General features: G+C 40.1%; 4 protein-coding genes across 6 annotated transcripts in view; 3 read left to right on the forward strand and 1 right to left on the reverse strand.

Annotated features, from left to right (window-relative positions):
* The first annotated feature begins 2,698 nt into the window (after nt 1–2,698).
* Nucleotides 2,699–4,999, forward strand: LOC123002896 (uncharacterized). The gene is made up of 3 exons (XM_044393619.2): nt 2,699–3,118; nt 3,371–3,848; nt 3,927–4,999. Exons 1-3 carry the CDS (start codon nt 2,699–2,701, stop codon nt 4,997–4,999), a joined length of 1,971 nt encoding a protein of 656 aa, XP_044249554.1.
* A 179-nt stretch (nt 5,000–5,178) lies between these two features.
* On the forward strand, nt 5,179–8,088 carry LOC138914833 (uncharacterized). The gene is made up of 4 exons (XM_070219524.1): nt 5,179–5,665; nt 6,146–6,612; nt 7,027–7,164; nt 8,035–8,088. Exons 1-4 carry the CDS (start codon nt 5,179–5,181, stop codon nt 8,086–8,088), a joined length of 1,146 nt encoding a protein of 381 aa, XP_070075625.1.
* A 2,752-nt stretch (nt 8,089–10,840) lies between these two features.
* Nucleotides 10,841–11,680, forward strand: LOC108066009 (uncharacterized). Its single transcript, XM_017154327.3, has one exon. The coding sequence runs from the start codon at nt 10,846–10,848 to the stop codon at nt 11,431–11,433; it is 588 nt and encodes a 195-aa protein (XP_017009816.2). The 5' UTR covers nt 10,841–10,845; the 3' UTR covers nt 11,434–11,680.
* Nucleotides 11,681–12,142: 462 nt separating this feature from the next.
* Nucleotides 12,143–17,000, reverse strand: part of Oli (Olig family) — a 31,025-nt gene continuing 26,167 nt past the window's right edge. Inside the window, exons 1-4 of one of the 3 annotated variants that reach the window (XM_017154326.3) lie at nt 13,961–14,149; nt 12,931–13,253; nt 12,596–12,869; nt 12,143–12,538 (exon numbers count right to left, since the gene is read on the reverse strand). In XM_017154326.3, the coding sequence (XP_017009815.2) occupies nt 12,412–12,538; nt 12,596–12,869; nt 12,931–13,222 (693 nt within the window). In that variant the 5' untranslated portion in view covers nt 13,223–13,253; nt 13,961–14,149 and the 3' untranslated portion in view covers nt 12,143–12,411. Of the gene's footprint in view, nt 12,539–12,595; nt 12,873–12,930; nt 13,254–13,960; nt 14,150–17,000 lie in introns of those variants that run through there. The other 2 variants (XM_017154325.3, XM_070211599.1) reach the window with 2 other exon arrangements.

Genomic DNA, 17,000 nt, shown 5'->3' on the forward strand with positions numbered 1-17,000 from the left:
GGAAATTTCGTCACCTGAAAAATGTAGGGAACTTTACGCCTGTAAGTATGCTACACTGATCAAGCGTACCATTTTTGTTGACGTCCTATATTTGTTGCTGCTGCCGGTAGTCTGTTCGTTAGCCAGCTCGTCAAATAAAAAAAGATGTATCTCAAATAGGTGCGAATTTACCCTAAGCATAGGGTGGCGAAATTTCCCCAGACAGTACTTTTTTAGAAATAATTATTTTTCTCCCGAAATTAGGCGCGAAGTTAAAAATCACTAACGCAGAAATGCACATTATAGCACTGTGTATTATACAAAAAAACTTGTATCAAACCCCTTTTCAATTGTGGCATACAGAAAAAATTTCGTCGAGAACTAAATGTAGCTTTTGAACTATTAAAACACATTTAATATTATAGCTTAATTATCTTGGCCTTCTGTGCAAAAAAAACGCATTGGTTGTGTCATGCCGACTTGAAGGACTAAAACAAAAAAATTATATATTTTTACGACTTATGGATTCCGAGATATTGCAGGTGACGAAATTGCCCCTGTGACGAAATTTCCCCACTCTCCCCTACTTTTAGTAATCACATTAAGAATGTTTGTGCTTACCATGAAAAATTATTTTTTTAGAATAAATTATACTTGGGTTTAGGATAAATCGTTCTTGTTTAGTCCTGTTTATTGAATTATGTTCTGGAATCAAGAACATTTGCGGATAATTTGGGTTTTAAAAATGATTTATTCTTAATTCAAGAACGCCCATTCTTAAAACAAGCCCAAAAAATACTATCCGAAATCAAGTATAAATCGCGCTCAAATTTAGGATGCGTTTTTTTCTGAGTGTATGTTTTGGACAAACTGACAAACAGAATTAAATTTTCATTTTGGGAAGAAGAAGAAAATCTTATTTTGGCTATAACTTTTGAACGGAGCGTCGGATTTTATCATATGACCCCTCATTCGACGGGAATTTTCAATAGGAACACAACTAAAACATTGCGAGGGGCATTTTTCGCCACCGGCCCCAACAGCTCCAAATTTCGAAATTTTCACTTTTTTACTTTCACCGCTCTTTCTCCCAAGCCAATTGATTTTCTTAAAGTCTTGGTATGCAATCCTTTAAGTTTTTGCAATACCTTTCGATTGGTGTATTACTCACTACGATCGGACTATTACAGCAGATTTTCAATTTTGCGGCTATATAATAGTAGTAGTCGCCTTCGCACACTCTTCTGGTGCGCTTCGTCACTACATGGACTGCCGTCCATAGTAATATCGTCTGTTCTTGCATTTCGTAGTTGATCTCGGTTAGCTCAAAAAGGTTGTTGTCTAGGGTAAGCTTATGGTGGAATGACTGCCTCCCAAAGCAGACACACCCCACATATATCATAGCAAATAGTCAAATACTCGAACTTTTTGGATCTTCCCTGCAGAAAAAATGCGAACTAGTCTGAAAAACAACTAGTTATACAACTAATATAAAGCAACCCGAATTTGGTTGTGAAAAAGCAACTTATCTCGGACTGGTACCTTTCTGACAAAAAAAACCTTAAAAATATTTAATTGGTAAAACAAATACATGTCAAAGTATAGTTAAAAAGCAACTGGAATTTAACTAGTTGCACTTGAACTACATTCGATCCAAAAATATAGCCTAGGGTGTAAATGTTTTTTATTTGCTTTCTGATGATATAGTTATACCCGTTACTCTTAGAGTAAAAGGGTATATTGTATTCGTGCAAAAGTATGTAACAGGGAGAAGGAAGCGTTTCCGACCCCATAAAGTATATATATTCTTGATCAGGATCACTAGCCGAGTCGATCTAGCCATGTCCGTCTGTCCGTCTGTTTGTCCGTCTGTCCGTCTGTCTGTCTGTATGAACGCTGAGATCTCGGAAACTATAAAAGCTAGAAGATTGGCATTTAGCATGCAGATTTTAGGAGTTCCTACGCAGCGCAAGTTTGTTTCAAAATTGTGCCACGCCTTCTCTAACGCCCACAATCGCTTATATACGATTTTAAAAACTTTAATATTTTGGAAAAGTAAAAATGCAGTTTTATTGTGTTTATCAATACCTATCGAAATGTAGGAGAAATTTTTCAAATCGGACTGTTTGGACTGCATATTGTCAACACGAGAACTTGCAGTGTAGCTGACGTCACACTGTAAGCTCTCTAGTTACAGACATTCTTCTTTGCCCTTTATTCGTAGTCTTGTTCGAAAGATCGAACCATATCACAGTTAATTTGGTCATATGCACATACATAATTTGGAGAGCTGCAGCTTCGGTAAATGAAATGTAAAACCGACAATTTAGTCTGCGAGCGAGAGTCAATACATTCAGAAGCACCCTCTGTGCTCTTATCTTTTATACTTTTTTACATAACCTAATTAAATCCAACGCACATTTTTGGAACCTTTCGTCTTCTTATTTGGGACCCTGGGCAACAGACCGCTACTCCGAGGAACTTCTAACGCCGCCACAGGTGGACAATCACTCTGTGCGCCGCATCATATTTTGCTGAAGATTGGGGCTCCGTCGGTACGCAGCCACAGCCAACACATTTTGGTGCCGAAACCCGGGAAGACTTCTCTTGGACTGAGTGGAATATCTGTGGGTCACTACTTGGACTACGCTGGAGCGCGAAGAGGTTATTGTAGAAGGTTAGTGCACTGTGTTTTGTTGTGAGAAAGAGGGTCAAGGTCATGGCTGAGACATTTGAGGAATTAATTGCGGAGCAATCAGCTTTGATTGATTCTGTACGCCGCATGTTAGAGAACTTTCGGAAAGCTGGCACTAATAAGTCGGAAGCACATATGGAGACTAGATTAGAATCTCTGGCCAATATTCGCACGGAGTTCCGAGAGAACCATCGAAAATTGGTGCGTGCGGATGACGAGTTGGTTCAGCACGATTATATGGAGGCAGACCTTGAAGGAAAGTTCCAAGAAGCGTATATTGATAGTGTGGCGCAGATTAGAACTGACCTAAATGAGACTAAGGATCGACTTCTTGCGTCAACAGGAATTAACAATCTTGATTTGCAGGATGGGCATCGCAACGCGCCATCGTCAGGGTTTATAGCACCAGACCAAACCACGATCGATGAGGTTAAACTTCCAACGGTTAAATTGCCTACATTTAGCGGTGAATTTGTAGATTGGCCGGCATTTAAGGAAATATTTGAAGCGCGAGTTCATAATAGCCCTAGACTCACTGATCTACATCGATTCCATTACCTCAAAGATTCTTTGTCAGGGGAAGCCATCAAAGATATTCAACATCTAACACTGATCGAAACAAATTATCCTGTAGCTTGGAAAATGTTATTAAACTTATATGATAATAAGCGTGTTCTGTTTCAACATTATATGCAGGTATTAGAGCAACAGCCCATGGTGCAGAGCGATGACCCTGTTTCGCTTAAGGGGTTTTTACAAACTTGTCGTTCTTGTATTAAATCATTGGAAAAGGTTGGCGTTAACCTTTTCGATCAAAGTCATGTCATAGTTTACTTGGTGACGAAGAAACTACCTGCGGAGCTGCGGTTGGACTGGGAAAAATCCCTGGCTACTTCACAGGAGTTACCAACATTCGAACAATTATCCGCGCATCTCGATGGACAATACAGGACTATGCTTACGTCCGCCAGTGGCGAGAGGACAACATTGTCTAACAAGGATCGAAAGGGAGCATCGGGATCGTCTGAGAAGCGCCGAGATGTGAAATCCTCCTTTGTCGCCCGATCGGAGCAGAAATGTGCCATATGTTGCAAGAACGGTCATTCTGTTCAAGATTGCAAGGTTTTCGAAAGCATGCATCTAACAGCACGGAGGGAAGCTGTTATGAAGCAACGTTTGTGCTTCAACTGTTTGGGGAATAACCATAACTCACGAAGATGTAAACTTAAAAACAATTGTTCGATTTGCGCAGATCGGCATCACACGCTCATACATTTGGATCGGGTTCGGCTGACTAAAGAGCCAAATGAGCAGGTTCAACAAGTTACTTCCAACGCAATTAGCGGGACTTCGAGTGCAACTGGGACTAGTTATGAAGTGCTATTGCCAACAGCGCTAGTTCGGATCCAGTCCGCAGAAGGGTTCATACTACAGTTCCGAGCATTTCTGGACCAAGGATCGCAAGCTTCGTTTGTATCGGAAAACGTAGTTCAGAAGTTGGGACTAACTCGTCAAAAGGCATACATTAAGGTTAATGGACTGGCCAACGCACGAGTTACCGAAGCGTCTTCTTCCGTTCGTTTATGTTTTGGATCAAGGTTTGAGCCACAGGCAAGGTATAGTGTGACTGCGTATGTGTTACCAAAGGTGAGTAAGCGCATGCCAAATCGTCGCTTATCTGTGGAAAAATGGTCTCAATTTGAACAGCTTTGCCTGGCTGATCCTAATTATTTTGTTCCACAAGGTGTGGACATATTGTTGGGGAGTGATATCTATGATGAATTAATGCTAAGTGAAATACATCGCGGACCGGATGGCTGGCCTATTGCTCAAAGCACACGACTTGGATTTATTATATCAGGAAAAGTTAAGGAACCCAACACAAGGGTCACGGTGCATACGGTGACAGTAATCAAGGACGAATCATCTGCGGAATTAGAAGGATTACTTCGCAGATTCTGGGAATTTGAGCAGTTGGATGAGGCAGCAGAAGTTTTGTCGAAGGAAGATTTGTGGTGTGAGGAACATTTTGTTAATACACATGTGCGGTTACCTTCAGGGAAATATCAAGTGCGATTGCCATTTCTATCCACTTTGGATCCCCAGTTAGTAATTGGGTCGTCGCGTCAAGGTGCTTTGAAACGGTTGTGCCATTTGGACAAGCGTTTACGCAACGATGCCAACCTGAAGGAGGTGTATTCCAAAACAATAAAGGAATATTTGGAGTTGGGGCAAATGGAAAAGGTTGTTACACAAGCTGGGCAAACGGAAGAAACAGGCTACCCGGGGGAGCCACACATTGTTATTTACCTCACCACCCAGTAATCAAGGAATCGTCAACGACTACCAAGGTGCGCGTCGTCTTTGACGGATCGATGAAGACGAGCAATGGGAAATCTTTGAATGAAATCTTAGCAATAGGGCCCAAACTACACATGGAGCTCCCAGCAATACTGATAAACTGGAGAGCAATAAGGTTTGCATTCCTTGCGGACGTGGAAAAAATGTATAGATGTATTAATATACATAAGAAGGATGCTCAATTTCAAAGAATTTTGTGGAAACCGGACAACACTGTCCAGGTAGAGGAATACGCCTGCTGCACGGTCATGTTTGGCACGAGCTGTGCTCCGTATCTGGCCATTAGAGTTATGCAGCAGTTAGCCGAAGATGAAGAGCATAACTACCCGCTGGCAGCCAATGTACTTAAACGTCAGATGTACGTGGACGACGTTTTATCTGGAGCAAATAGTATTTCCGATGCAAAGGAACTGCAAGCTCAAGTTAGAGGAATGATGAGAAGCGGATCTTTTGAGTTGCGAAAATGGGCCAGCAACTGTCCTCAACTGTTAGAAGGAATACCTCTAGAACATCGGGAAACCAAAGAGCCTCTAAATTTTCAAGGTGACGAGACGATTAGAGCATTAGGATTATATTGGAAACCCAATGAAGATGAGTTTCGATTTCAACTTAATTTTGATCTCCCAGCAGGTACACCAACAAAGAGAAAGATGCTTTCGACGATTGCGAGGTTATTCGACCCAATGGGATGGTTGAGCCCAATCACCGTTGTTGGAAAGCGAATGGTGCAAGCCCTGTGGAAGACAAAACTTAGTTGGGACGACCACGTACCATTGAAACTTCAAAAGGAATGGCAGAAATTCATTCAGGAGCTGCCAAACTTGTCTAAGATTCATATACCACGCTACATTGCTTGGGGAATGTCAAAGGGAACTCCACAGTTACACATATTCTGCGACGCGTCAGGATACGCGTACGGTGCGGCGGCTTACTTACGAATTCCGATAGGAGAGAACGCCTTTCATACGGAACTAATTTTAGCGAAATGCAAGGTAGCGCCTATCAAGCCGCAGCTTACGATTCCAAGAGCGGAATTGTGTGCAGCAGTCATTGCTGCGAAAATATTTAAGTATTTAAAGGATCACTTAACTATTCATATTGATTTTGCAGAGACTGTCTTTTGGTCAGATTCGATGATCGTTTTGAGCTGGATCCAAGGAGGTGCTGCGAGGTGGAAGGTTTTCGTTGCCAACCGCATCAGCAAAATTTTGGAGCTATGCGATGGGAAACAATGGCGACATATAGCATCTGAGGATAATCCAGCCGATCTTCTAAGTCGGGGAATCAGTGTTACTAAATTAGCATCGTGCCAATTATGGTGGAATGGACCGCCGTGGCTGAGATTTAAAGATTGTGAGTGGCCATCGACAAAACTAGATCCTGGAACCGATATCCGAGTCACCAGCGAACAGAAGCAGATGCACTGCAACGCTATTTCTGTGGAGAAAGAGAACGGATCCGATATATTAGGAAGGTTTTCATCGTACACAGTGCTCATTCGCATCCTGGCATATGTTCATCGATTTATAAGGAATTGCAAGATATCGAAATCTGCTCGAATAGTAGATTCTCTCACGGTAAGCGAGCTTTCTGAAGGGTTTTTGTGTGCGGTTCGTTTGTGCCAAAAGGAAGGCTTTGCAGGCGATTGGAAACTATTGTCGGAAGGGAAAATGTTACATAAGCAAAGTCCGCTGTTACCACTCAATCCTTATTTTGATGAATCGGAAAGAATCATTCGCCTTGGAGGACGCTTGAGGGACGCACTGCTGCCGATGGCGGAAAAACACCCATACATTCTACCTTATCAGCATTCATTTACAAGCTTGGTCATTCGTTATAGCCATGTCAGTACCTTACATGGAGGTGCGGCCCTTACACTCAATCATATCAGGAAAAAATGTTGGATCATCAACGGACGTAACGCCGTACGAAGAGAAATCCATAAATGTATTGTTTGCTATAAATTTAACCCTAATATTACATGCCAAAAGATGGGTAATCTTCCACCGGCCAGGATTCGGCCACAGAAGGCTTTTACGTCAGTTGGGATTGACTACGCGGGACCGTTCAACATATCGCCATCTAAAGGAAGAGGACGGACTTCGGTTAAAGGCTATATAGCGGTTTTTGTATGTCTTGTAACAAAGGCTATCCACCTAGAACCAGTGGGGGATTTGACATCGGACGCATTTCTTGGAGCACTTCACCGATTCATTGGCCGACGTGGAAAATGTGTTCATATTTATAGCGACTGTGGCACAAATTTCGTCGGGGCAAATCGGAAGCTGCAAGCAGACAAGTTGGCATACAAGTTGTACATCGAAAAAACGATTCTAGGTAGACTCACAGATGACGGGATTACGTGGCATTTTAACCCTCCCTCCGCTCCACATTTTGGAGGTCTATGGGAGGCGGGCGTTAAGTCAATGAAACACCACTTAAAAAGGACAGTTGGTGATCGTACGCTCACATACGAGGAATTGGCCACCGTATTAGCTCAAATTGAAGCGTGCTTAAACTCTCGTCCGTTGTGCCCGCTAAGCAATGACCCGGAAGATTTGATGGTCCTAACTCCAGGCCATTTCTTAGTTGGGGATGCTCTACTCGCTATGCCAACAGAACAAGCCGATAAACTAAGTGCCACCGAGAGATGGAGGAACTGTCAGCACTTAGTTCAGCAATTTTGGAAGCGTTGGTCCTCGGATTATCTATCACGCTTGCAGCGGAGACCGAAATGGTTAGAAAATAGGCGTAACTTGCAGGCTGGCGATCTAGTACTCATTAAAGATGAACGTTTGCCGTCTAATCTATGGGCTCTTGGTCGAATTACTGAAACTCATTGCGGCCAAGACGGTTTGGTTCGAGTGGTTAAACTCCAGTCTCAGAGTGGTATTATTAAACGGCCAGTAGCAAAATTGTGCCCATTACCCATACAAGATAATTGGTTAAATCGTGACCTTGACCCTCCACAACAATTCTAAGTTGCATTATCTTTTTAGCGTCCAACCTCCAACCTACCGAAGACGTTGAAGAAGCAGTTAATAATATTCTAATAATATCATTAGGGGGGAGAATGTTTGGACTGCATATTGTCAACACGAGAACTTGCAGTGTAGCTGACGTCACACTGTAAGCTCTCTAGTTACAGACATTCTTCTTTGCCCTTTATTCGTAGTCTTGTTCGAAAGATCGAACCATATCACAGTTAATTTGGTCATATGCACATACATAATTTGGAGAGCTGCAGCTTCGGTAAATGAAATGTAAAACCGACAATTTAGTCTGCGAGCGAGAGTCAATACATTCAGAAGCACCCTCTGTGCTCTTATCTTTTATACTTTTTTACATAACCTAATTAAATCCAACGCACATTTTTGGAACCTTTCGTCTTCTTATTTGGGACCCTGGGCAACAGACCGCTACTCCGAGGAACTTCTAACGCCGCCACAGGTGGACAATCACTCTGTGCGCCGCATCATATTTTGCTGAAGATTGGGGCTCCGTCGGTACGCAGCCACAGCCAACACACGGACCATTCGTTAAAAAGTTATGCGTGATCAAAGTTTTCAATCTATATCTCCATCTCCCTCGCACTCCCTTTACCTGAGTAACGGGTATCTAATAGTCGGGGCACCCGACTATAACGTTCTCTCTTGTTTTATTTTAAACTTAGTTTTATCTGTCCGAGGCAATATATTTGTGAAAAATCACTGTTTTTCAATGATGTTACACTAATCTTAGGGAATTACAAAATGTAATGCGTGTATGGCTCAATCAGTTAGTGTATCTACAAATCCAATGGTCCCTGCTTCAAGTCCTACAGACTTGCCATTAAGTTTGTTTCAATTCCAATTATTTATTATTTGCCGTGTTTAATTATATAATAACAATCAGAATTCGTTTAAGAGACCGCGCCTTTCACTGAGCTACCAATTAGGAGAGCGTTAAATTAAACATCTTCAAGTACGAGTAAAATACAATGATTTAATGGTTGATAGACCAGTTTTTAGATTTTTCGAGAAAATATTTGTTTTAGTGTAGTTTAACAGATGTAACCGTAAATTGATTAACAGTCACTAGTGCAAAACTAGTAGCAAATGGACTAGTTGTTTCCGATGACAGGCATATGAAAAATGGACAAGTTCGTTACAAGGAAATGGACATAACTTGAACTAGTTAACTTTCCTGACCCAACTAGTATGTTACCGGTCCAAAACTCATTTCGTTTCCTGCAGGGCGCTTTACTATCAATGTATTTCCGGCCGTGGACTTGACAATGTGTTTGAAGGTGAGGGTGACTACTGTTACTTTTCTGGCTTATCTCAAATTTATTGCAAAAATTCGTCAGAAGTAATCTTTGATCTTCGCCCCTATACATTTATAGACTATTTTGATAACACTATTAACTTGCTCCAACACTGTAGTCGTAAAAGAATCCGTTTTTTCCCATAAAATTGACGCATGTTTTGGAATCACGCAAAATGAGACTGATAACCCAATATTTCTAGTTCAGACTGCTTGGAAATTCTCTTTATTTAGCTTAATTATTCTCAGGCTAATACGCAAATATTTGATATATGGGTATCTACTCAAGTTAAACCTCAAAGTCAAAGTCAGCACGTAATACTTTCGATTACGTCTTTGAAAATGTTTGCGGTTGTAAACTGAACGTGATGATGCTGATCTTAACACTGAGTTGCTCGCATATTGGATTACCAAACGTTGTAAAAACCACACATCAAACTTGAACTCAATTGAACATAATAAATGTCCAATAACAATTGACTTGTGACGTCTTGAAATAGCATTTAATAATATTTTTATGTATCTGTTTATTGTTTTTAATTCAGGAATATTTGTTATAGACGGCGTAGTTGAAACCATTCTCATTTTCTAAATTGCGTTCTGTCTGGAATTTTTTATACTTGCAAAATGTTCTATTTATACAACACAAATCCTAGATTTTCTAGTTTGCTTTTTGTCTGGCGCCCATTTTAATGTGAACCTAAATAGTAAGAAATTTCATCAGCCCTTTTATTCCGTAACAGTGATTGATTAAACATACTCACTTCATATTAAATACAAATCGTTCTAATAGTTCAAGTAGTTCAAAAGCGTGGCATCATTTCAAAATTCATTCCAATTTCAAGTTCAAAGTTGTATTCAGCGATAATATTGAAGTCATTATCTCCGTTCCCATTAAGCGGCTTCGACTATTTAGAACAAACGTCAGAGGCTTGACACAAATTGCCAGTTTTGGCGGACTCGAAAGGCATTTAAATAAAATTTAAAAAATAAGGATTGCAGGCTATTAACCCAAAATGTATTTTGATTGCCTCAATGACTTGCGATCAAACGGTTCGAGTAGACGTAATTGATTCGCCCGATGCACGTTTGACTTGTGCCAATAAATCAATTGTAATGCTGATAAGGTGGTTAACAATTTCCCTTTTAAGTGATTGTCGGCCCATAAAAATTATAAGTTAGCAAGTAATTAGCTCATCGAGCCTCCAGTTTGTAAAGAGAATAATATTACTTATGCTCATCTGCCCGAGCATAATGGGAAATTGAGTCATACAGATGCCCATAAAAAGATGATTACACAATCTCTCAATCTCGGTGCAATGCCTAGCCCTCCCATGAATAAAGATGCAAACAAGTTTGCTTATATATATGTTTTTATACATGTAAATAAATCCGATCGGTGGGAGCTTCGTTTCTCTGGACCCGAAGCCTTATCACAGTGGTTTCGGCTCCGTCGATCGATTCACGTGTTGTCATTTATAAAACGATTACAATCCAAGGCGTGAATGACACTCCAGTACCGGCGGCTGCACAAGACACACGAGAGCCCAGTAAAACTGGAACTGAAACCGATCAAGCAGAACGTAACTCGAATCGACTCCCGACCGTCTGAAGTGGTCGTGCGGAATTACAAATCGTTATATCAAATACTAATAAAAGTGAAAGTAATTACTTACAAAATGTCATCTGCGCTGACGAACCTCTTGCAATCGCTGCGGATTGTGCCCTTGGGACACGGAAAATCCAGTAACCAAGTCGTGGTGGTGTCCAACAAGAAGGAGCGCTTAAAGGTGGAAGATCTGCCGGAGATCTCTTTGGAGGAGGTGGCCCAGCACGACAGCTTTGATGACTGCTGGGTGGTAATATACGACAGGGTCTACGACGTCACCCATTTCCTGAGGGATCATCCTGGCGGCGATGACGTCATTATGGACCACGCAGGACGAGATGCCACCATCGCCTTCCACGGCACCGGACACTCCGGAGATGCCATCGAACTGATGAAGGATTTTCTAATTGGTCAACTGCCCACCAAACAGCACATTTTTCGCACTGGAAAAAACAAGGTTTTGTCCCTGGGCATACCGGAATAATTTAACTATAATGTCAGCCGATTTAGCACCAATCGCCTTCGCCGCCGTCCTCCACGTTATATATGTCTATATGTTTTTAGAGTATTCATTGATTTTGTGTCTAGTTTTAATCAGCTTATTTCGCATTCCGCAAAATGGCTTTCGCTTAATCATCAAAAATCATTAAGCCAACTATGTATATTTATATGAACTTATATATTTTTGTCAAGACTTGAAACGGATCTAAGATTAAATTATTTTATTGTGACTGTGGTTTTTAATATTTGTCATTCGCTGATTAAAAATGGTTGGGTCGTACCGTTTGGATGTCTCAAACACATTATAGATTTGTTGTCATTCACAAAAATTTCTGGATTTTTTTAATGTTGATGGTAAAATGAAATATAAAACTTTTTAGATATTTATCAAATAAAAACACCTTTAAAATAGGTAAAATGTTGTATCAATCGCACCTCCAACGCAAGTTGTGGTATCATATTTTGTGACGATTATTATTATTAGACTTTCGAATAAATAGATTAATTCTTCCCACTGCAATAGAAAATATCTGTGTAAGCAAAAAGCTTTACTATTTTGAGTGTGCTGCGTGTTTTATTATGCCGTCCACAGTGATTTGCTAATATTTCGTTTCCTTTCCCTTAAATTTTATTCTGATAATTAACAGTTTAGCGAACCCAATCTCTACTGACTGGAACTCTTTCCTATGATATACTTTCTACTTCAATAATACTTTATTTGGTAATATTCATCTTACACATAGTGGTTGACATTATGTAAATGCACAAATAAGAAATGCTTATGACAAAAATAAATATCACTTAACCGATTTTCACTTGGCTGCTCTGATAAGAGGCTCTCTATCAACCTTCTTTCGTCTGACTAGTACACAAATATTTGGCATTCTTCTTTTTCAATTGACTTAAAAATATTGCTTGTTTATGGATTGCTTAACAGGTGAACCATCGTTCAGACTCTAATTTAACTGCTGCTGGAGGGCGGTTCGTTGTGAGGTCCTTGGAGAAGGGCCTGCAGCTTGGCAGCCGCTGGGAAGGCACCCAGATCTAGAGGTGCTGCTCCGGTGGTGCTTTGTATATAGGCAAGTAGTCTGAAATTTAATATTATGTTTTAAATTTTACTACATTTATTTAATTGTTCTTCTTACCTTCTCAACTCTTCGAGGGCATTTTGCTGCATAAGAATATAGTTCTTGGCCAGCAGTAAGGTGGCTATTTTCGATAACTTCCGAACGGAAGGAGAATGGGCATATGGAATCACACTTCTCAACTCATCCAGGGCATCATTCAAATCGTGCATCCTCCGCCGCTCCCGGGCATTAATATTCAGCCTCACAGTCTTTCCTTGCCGATTTTTCTGCTTGCCATTGTTGGAACCACTTCCACTGGCTCCACTGGACACCGCTACCGTGGTGGTGCCTCCTACTAAACAAAATTAATTTAGTATATATTTAATATTATTATTTCCAATTTTTATACAAACCAATAGCAATGGCTGCGATGGCAGCGGCCGTAGGACTCAGTGGTTTTTCCGGAGCACTGGGTCCTGGTTTGTTCTCATCCGTCGGTGGCTGCTGGGACATGCCCATTCCCTGGGCATAGAAACCGCCCAGACCCACCGATCCCAGTGGTGTTCGACGGCCGGGGACGCTTTGAGGTGGACTGGCTGTCGGTGCTGGATGCTGGCCACCCAGCATATTTGCGGTGGGTGGTATCGGCATGTGCCCATGGTTGGGGAGACCGGGAAAACCGAAGGCCAGATTCGACGGATCCATTTCTATTTACTTTTTGGTAGTTTTTCCAGATCTGAAAAAATATTGTTGAAGGGATGTGCAATCTTTTAGGGTAGTCCTTGCGCCTCAAAATAATTATTTTACAGAGCTGCAAGGGTTCGAATAAATAGGGGTGGAAAATCTCAGCTGTTTGGTGGCTCCTGCTAGCGGACATTTAAGGAAATAATAGCTTGTCAAAGCGTATCAAAGGTGGAGTGTTTCTGTTTTCAAAATATATTATTTCAGATATTTAATTTAATTATTCATCTAAAAATATTAAAAAACTAAAGGTCTATTTACAAACATTTAAAATTTGAATTGTCGAAAATTTAAAGCACTTTCTAAACCAAGTTGAAGACTCGTTAAGCTTTACATAGGTGGCGCTTTGGGGTAGACCAAGTTTAAGGGATGTTTCTGCTTTTGTTGGTTTAAATTCAATATTTAAACGGTTTTGTTAAAAGTTATTAACTGTAAGAAAACTAAATGATAACTGTGAACTTTTACCGACAATCATTTTTTTTTTAAATATTAATACCGCAAATTTTTGCTCAAAAGCGCTTATCAAATATGCAAAATTGCCGCAGCACTTTATTCAGCTTGCTGTTAATTTATGGCACACTTTAAGGATTATTTATTTAAATTAACCACAAATCACAAGTTCACAGGCGTATGAAGGAGATGGAAGGCACAGAGCATGAGAAAGAAATTGGGGATTTAAACATTTTAAAAAATCGCACGCACCACAAACCAGGCAAAAAATTAAAATGCGGCTGCTATGTCAGAAGCTTCAGATCCTGATTCGCAATCGGATTCGATGCGCGAGTGTGAGGTGCCCGGCAACAACAGAGCCGACCGCGATTTTGTGGTGGGTTATAGTAGTCGCATAACGATTTTCCGATTTTTCTCTGCTAGCTTTCTCTCTCTCTCGCTGTTTTTATTCGCACCGTCCCTTTCTCTCTGGCATCTCTGTCGATTATAAATTTTTTGCCACCGACGCCACCGTCACCGTTTGGTGTTAATCTCTTTCTGCAGAAGGAATATTATGAGGCACTATATAAAAATGTGGGTCGGGTGTTGACGCCGGTGGTTGACGTTTAGTGGTTGTGCCTCGCATAATGCAGCATCCACACCAATACATATATCAGTACTATTACCAATACTCCCAAAGATGCATGACTCACAAACGATGCACTCGAAAAAATTGTTAGTCAAAAACCATAAGCAAGTATAATTTGTATGACAAACTCTTTTGTAATCAAGATGTGTATTTACTATGCAATTCGGTAAATGCAGTCATTTTTTTTATAAAAAACGTTAATTAAAAAATTCTTTAAATATTTAGCGATTTTGGGATTGTAAGAACTTTGATATTATGTTTGAACAATTTGGTTTTTTAACGGATTTTCCAAAAAATATTTTTTTTTTTTTTTTCCCCTGAAACTTTGTTTACATAAATAACACTAAGCAACATCTAAAATTTACCTCGATGAATGCAATATTTTTGATTATTTTCTAAGATAAACTTTGTTTTCCAAAAACTTCCACGACGCAAGGATTCTTAGCACAAGGACCTCAAAGTTCGAAAAATGCTGAAATTGATCATTTTTCCGGAGGTCTCAGAGGCAACCGGTTTCATGGTTTGTTTTGATGTTAAAGTTTTTTAAAAGATACACTCTTTATCTTTCAAACCTCATGCTTGTAATTAGTCTAATAAAACAATTATAATTAGCTTATTTAATCCATAATAATACTAATATATTAAAAAACCTTAATGAAAATCAAAAGTGTTACTTCGTTTCAGCATAGTATACAAAATTTAAATTTGTGTGGCCACACTCTTTCTTCACGTGTAAGAAGTTTTTAATGCCTTTGCCCTGGCTGTCCGAAAATTCATTTCTCTTGTTGTTCAGGATTTTTATCGCTTCGCTCCTTTTCAACCCCGATGGCCCAGCACCACCCCTCGCACCCTGAATCCTCCTGGCCCGCTCCTTTGTCTGTGATTTCAATTTCCATTGAAACTGAATCTAATTCCTGTCCTAGGGGGTTGAACAGGGAACGAGGAATATGGCCATAGCCCGTGCATCATAGCATATCGCCTATAGAGCATATACCATATAGCATAGCACAGAGGATGCCGAATCTGCATGGCATTCTCGACGTGAATGAGTGTGTGCGTTTGCGAGTTGCCTGGAAATTATGGTATCGCATTGTTCAAAGTTGGAACAATGCCATAAATGGCACATGCCAAATATTTTCGTTGGCAAAGGCATACCCTAAAAGAGGGTATGGAAAGTGCATGGAAAAATTCGGTATATTCTTAGAAAACGTTTAGTTAGTCACAAGCAGGCTCAAATTCTTTTACTTTATTCATTGCTTTACTAGCCTTGTTTGACTGTATAAGATATACTGTTGTATTGTTTATACGCTTTCTAAGCCCGTTATAATTAAATAGCTCGATACAATAGGGTATTTTGTGTTGTGGCCCTCCCCAAACTAGTCGTGTTTGTTTCATTTGTTAGTGCTGTTTCGCTAAAAGCCTACTGGAAATTAATTTTTAATAAACCCTATTGAAAAAATAATCACAAAAATGTTAATACAATGTCTTCGAAAATTTAAAAATGTGTCAGTTAGAAACTAAGTCTTGGTTTTTTTTGTTGATAAGAAAATATTCAAGTATTCAAAGGACATAGCACTTTAAAAAAAATATCATCTAAGCTCTTTTTCCAATATCTCTAGTAGCCAAAGAAGTTTACAAGCCGGAGCTTAGCATCTCTATTCTCCTGTCAACTGCAATGCCCACTAATGACTATCCACACTTCAAGCCTCGCATCTATCGGTGGCGGTGTGTGTATTTAGAGCTGCCTGCAGTCGTTTAGTCCTTAGAATAAGTCAAACTACAAGTACGGGCGACAGACCTAATGACTTCGCGCATAATAAATTTAATAATTTGCGCTGGCAACTTTTCCATTTTCCCTTTGTTTGCGCGTCCCTCGTTTCGTAGGGGAAATTATTGTGTCAGATGTTCGGGGCAGCAGCCACCGTATGGCAATATTTTCAATGGAATCCGGAATCTGGACAGCCCCCTCCAGGCAATGCACCATTTGCTCCGTGATTGTGAGAGTTTTTTTTCGGATTCGTATTCTGGTTTGGATGAACTTGCAATCGCAGTGTATTCTCCCTTATTGTAATTGTTCTGGGACTAATTCAGTTTATATGCAGCATTTACATTGCAATTTACGGCCACCGAAATATATTCGACTTTTCAACCCCGGACCGACCGAAATTTAAAATTTCGGTTTTTTCATTTTATAGCCACATTTTTATCAATCCATATACATATAGATGGGTATTTGTCGTTGGTATCCGGGTCCCTTGGTCCGGCAATGAGGAATTTCATTATAATTTGCATAATTTATGCGCGACCGTGATTTGCATAATTAAGATTTGTACATTTGTGCATGCCAGTCATCATTAGCTTAGGTTCCGCACTGCGGACCAATTGTAAATGGCCAGCCCAGGGATTTTTTGGATTCGTACCTCGCGATCCGTTAAGGGGTTGTCAGGGGTTAACGGTTGGCCCTCGAACTATGTCACTAGTATAATTTAAAATCGCTTCATTCGAAGTGCCTGGATATTTTAATTGAGGAATTAAGTGAATTTGCTTTGATATTATTTTTTGGTAATTTTACATTTTTGTTAAAATGCATTGCTTATTAATTTAATATTACTAGCTTAAAAATTTGTAACAAAAATTTAATTTTCCAGTATTATATATTTTAAA

Source organism: Drosophila takahashii, chromosome 2L (genome assembly GCF_030179915.1).
Source record: "Drosophila takahashii strain IR98-3 E-12201 chromosome 2L, DtakHiC1v2, whole genome shotgun sequence".
Classification (NCBI taxonomy): Eukaryota; Metazoa; Arthropoda; class Insecta; order Diptera; family Drosophilidae; genus Drosophila; species Drosophila takahashii.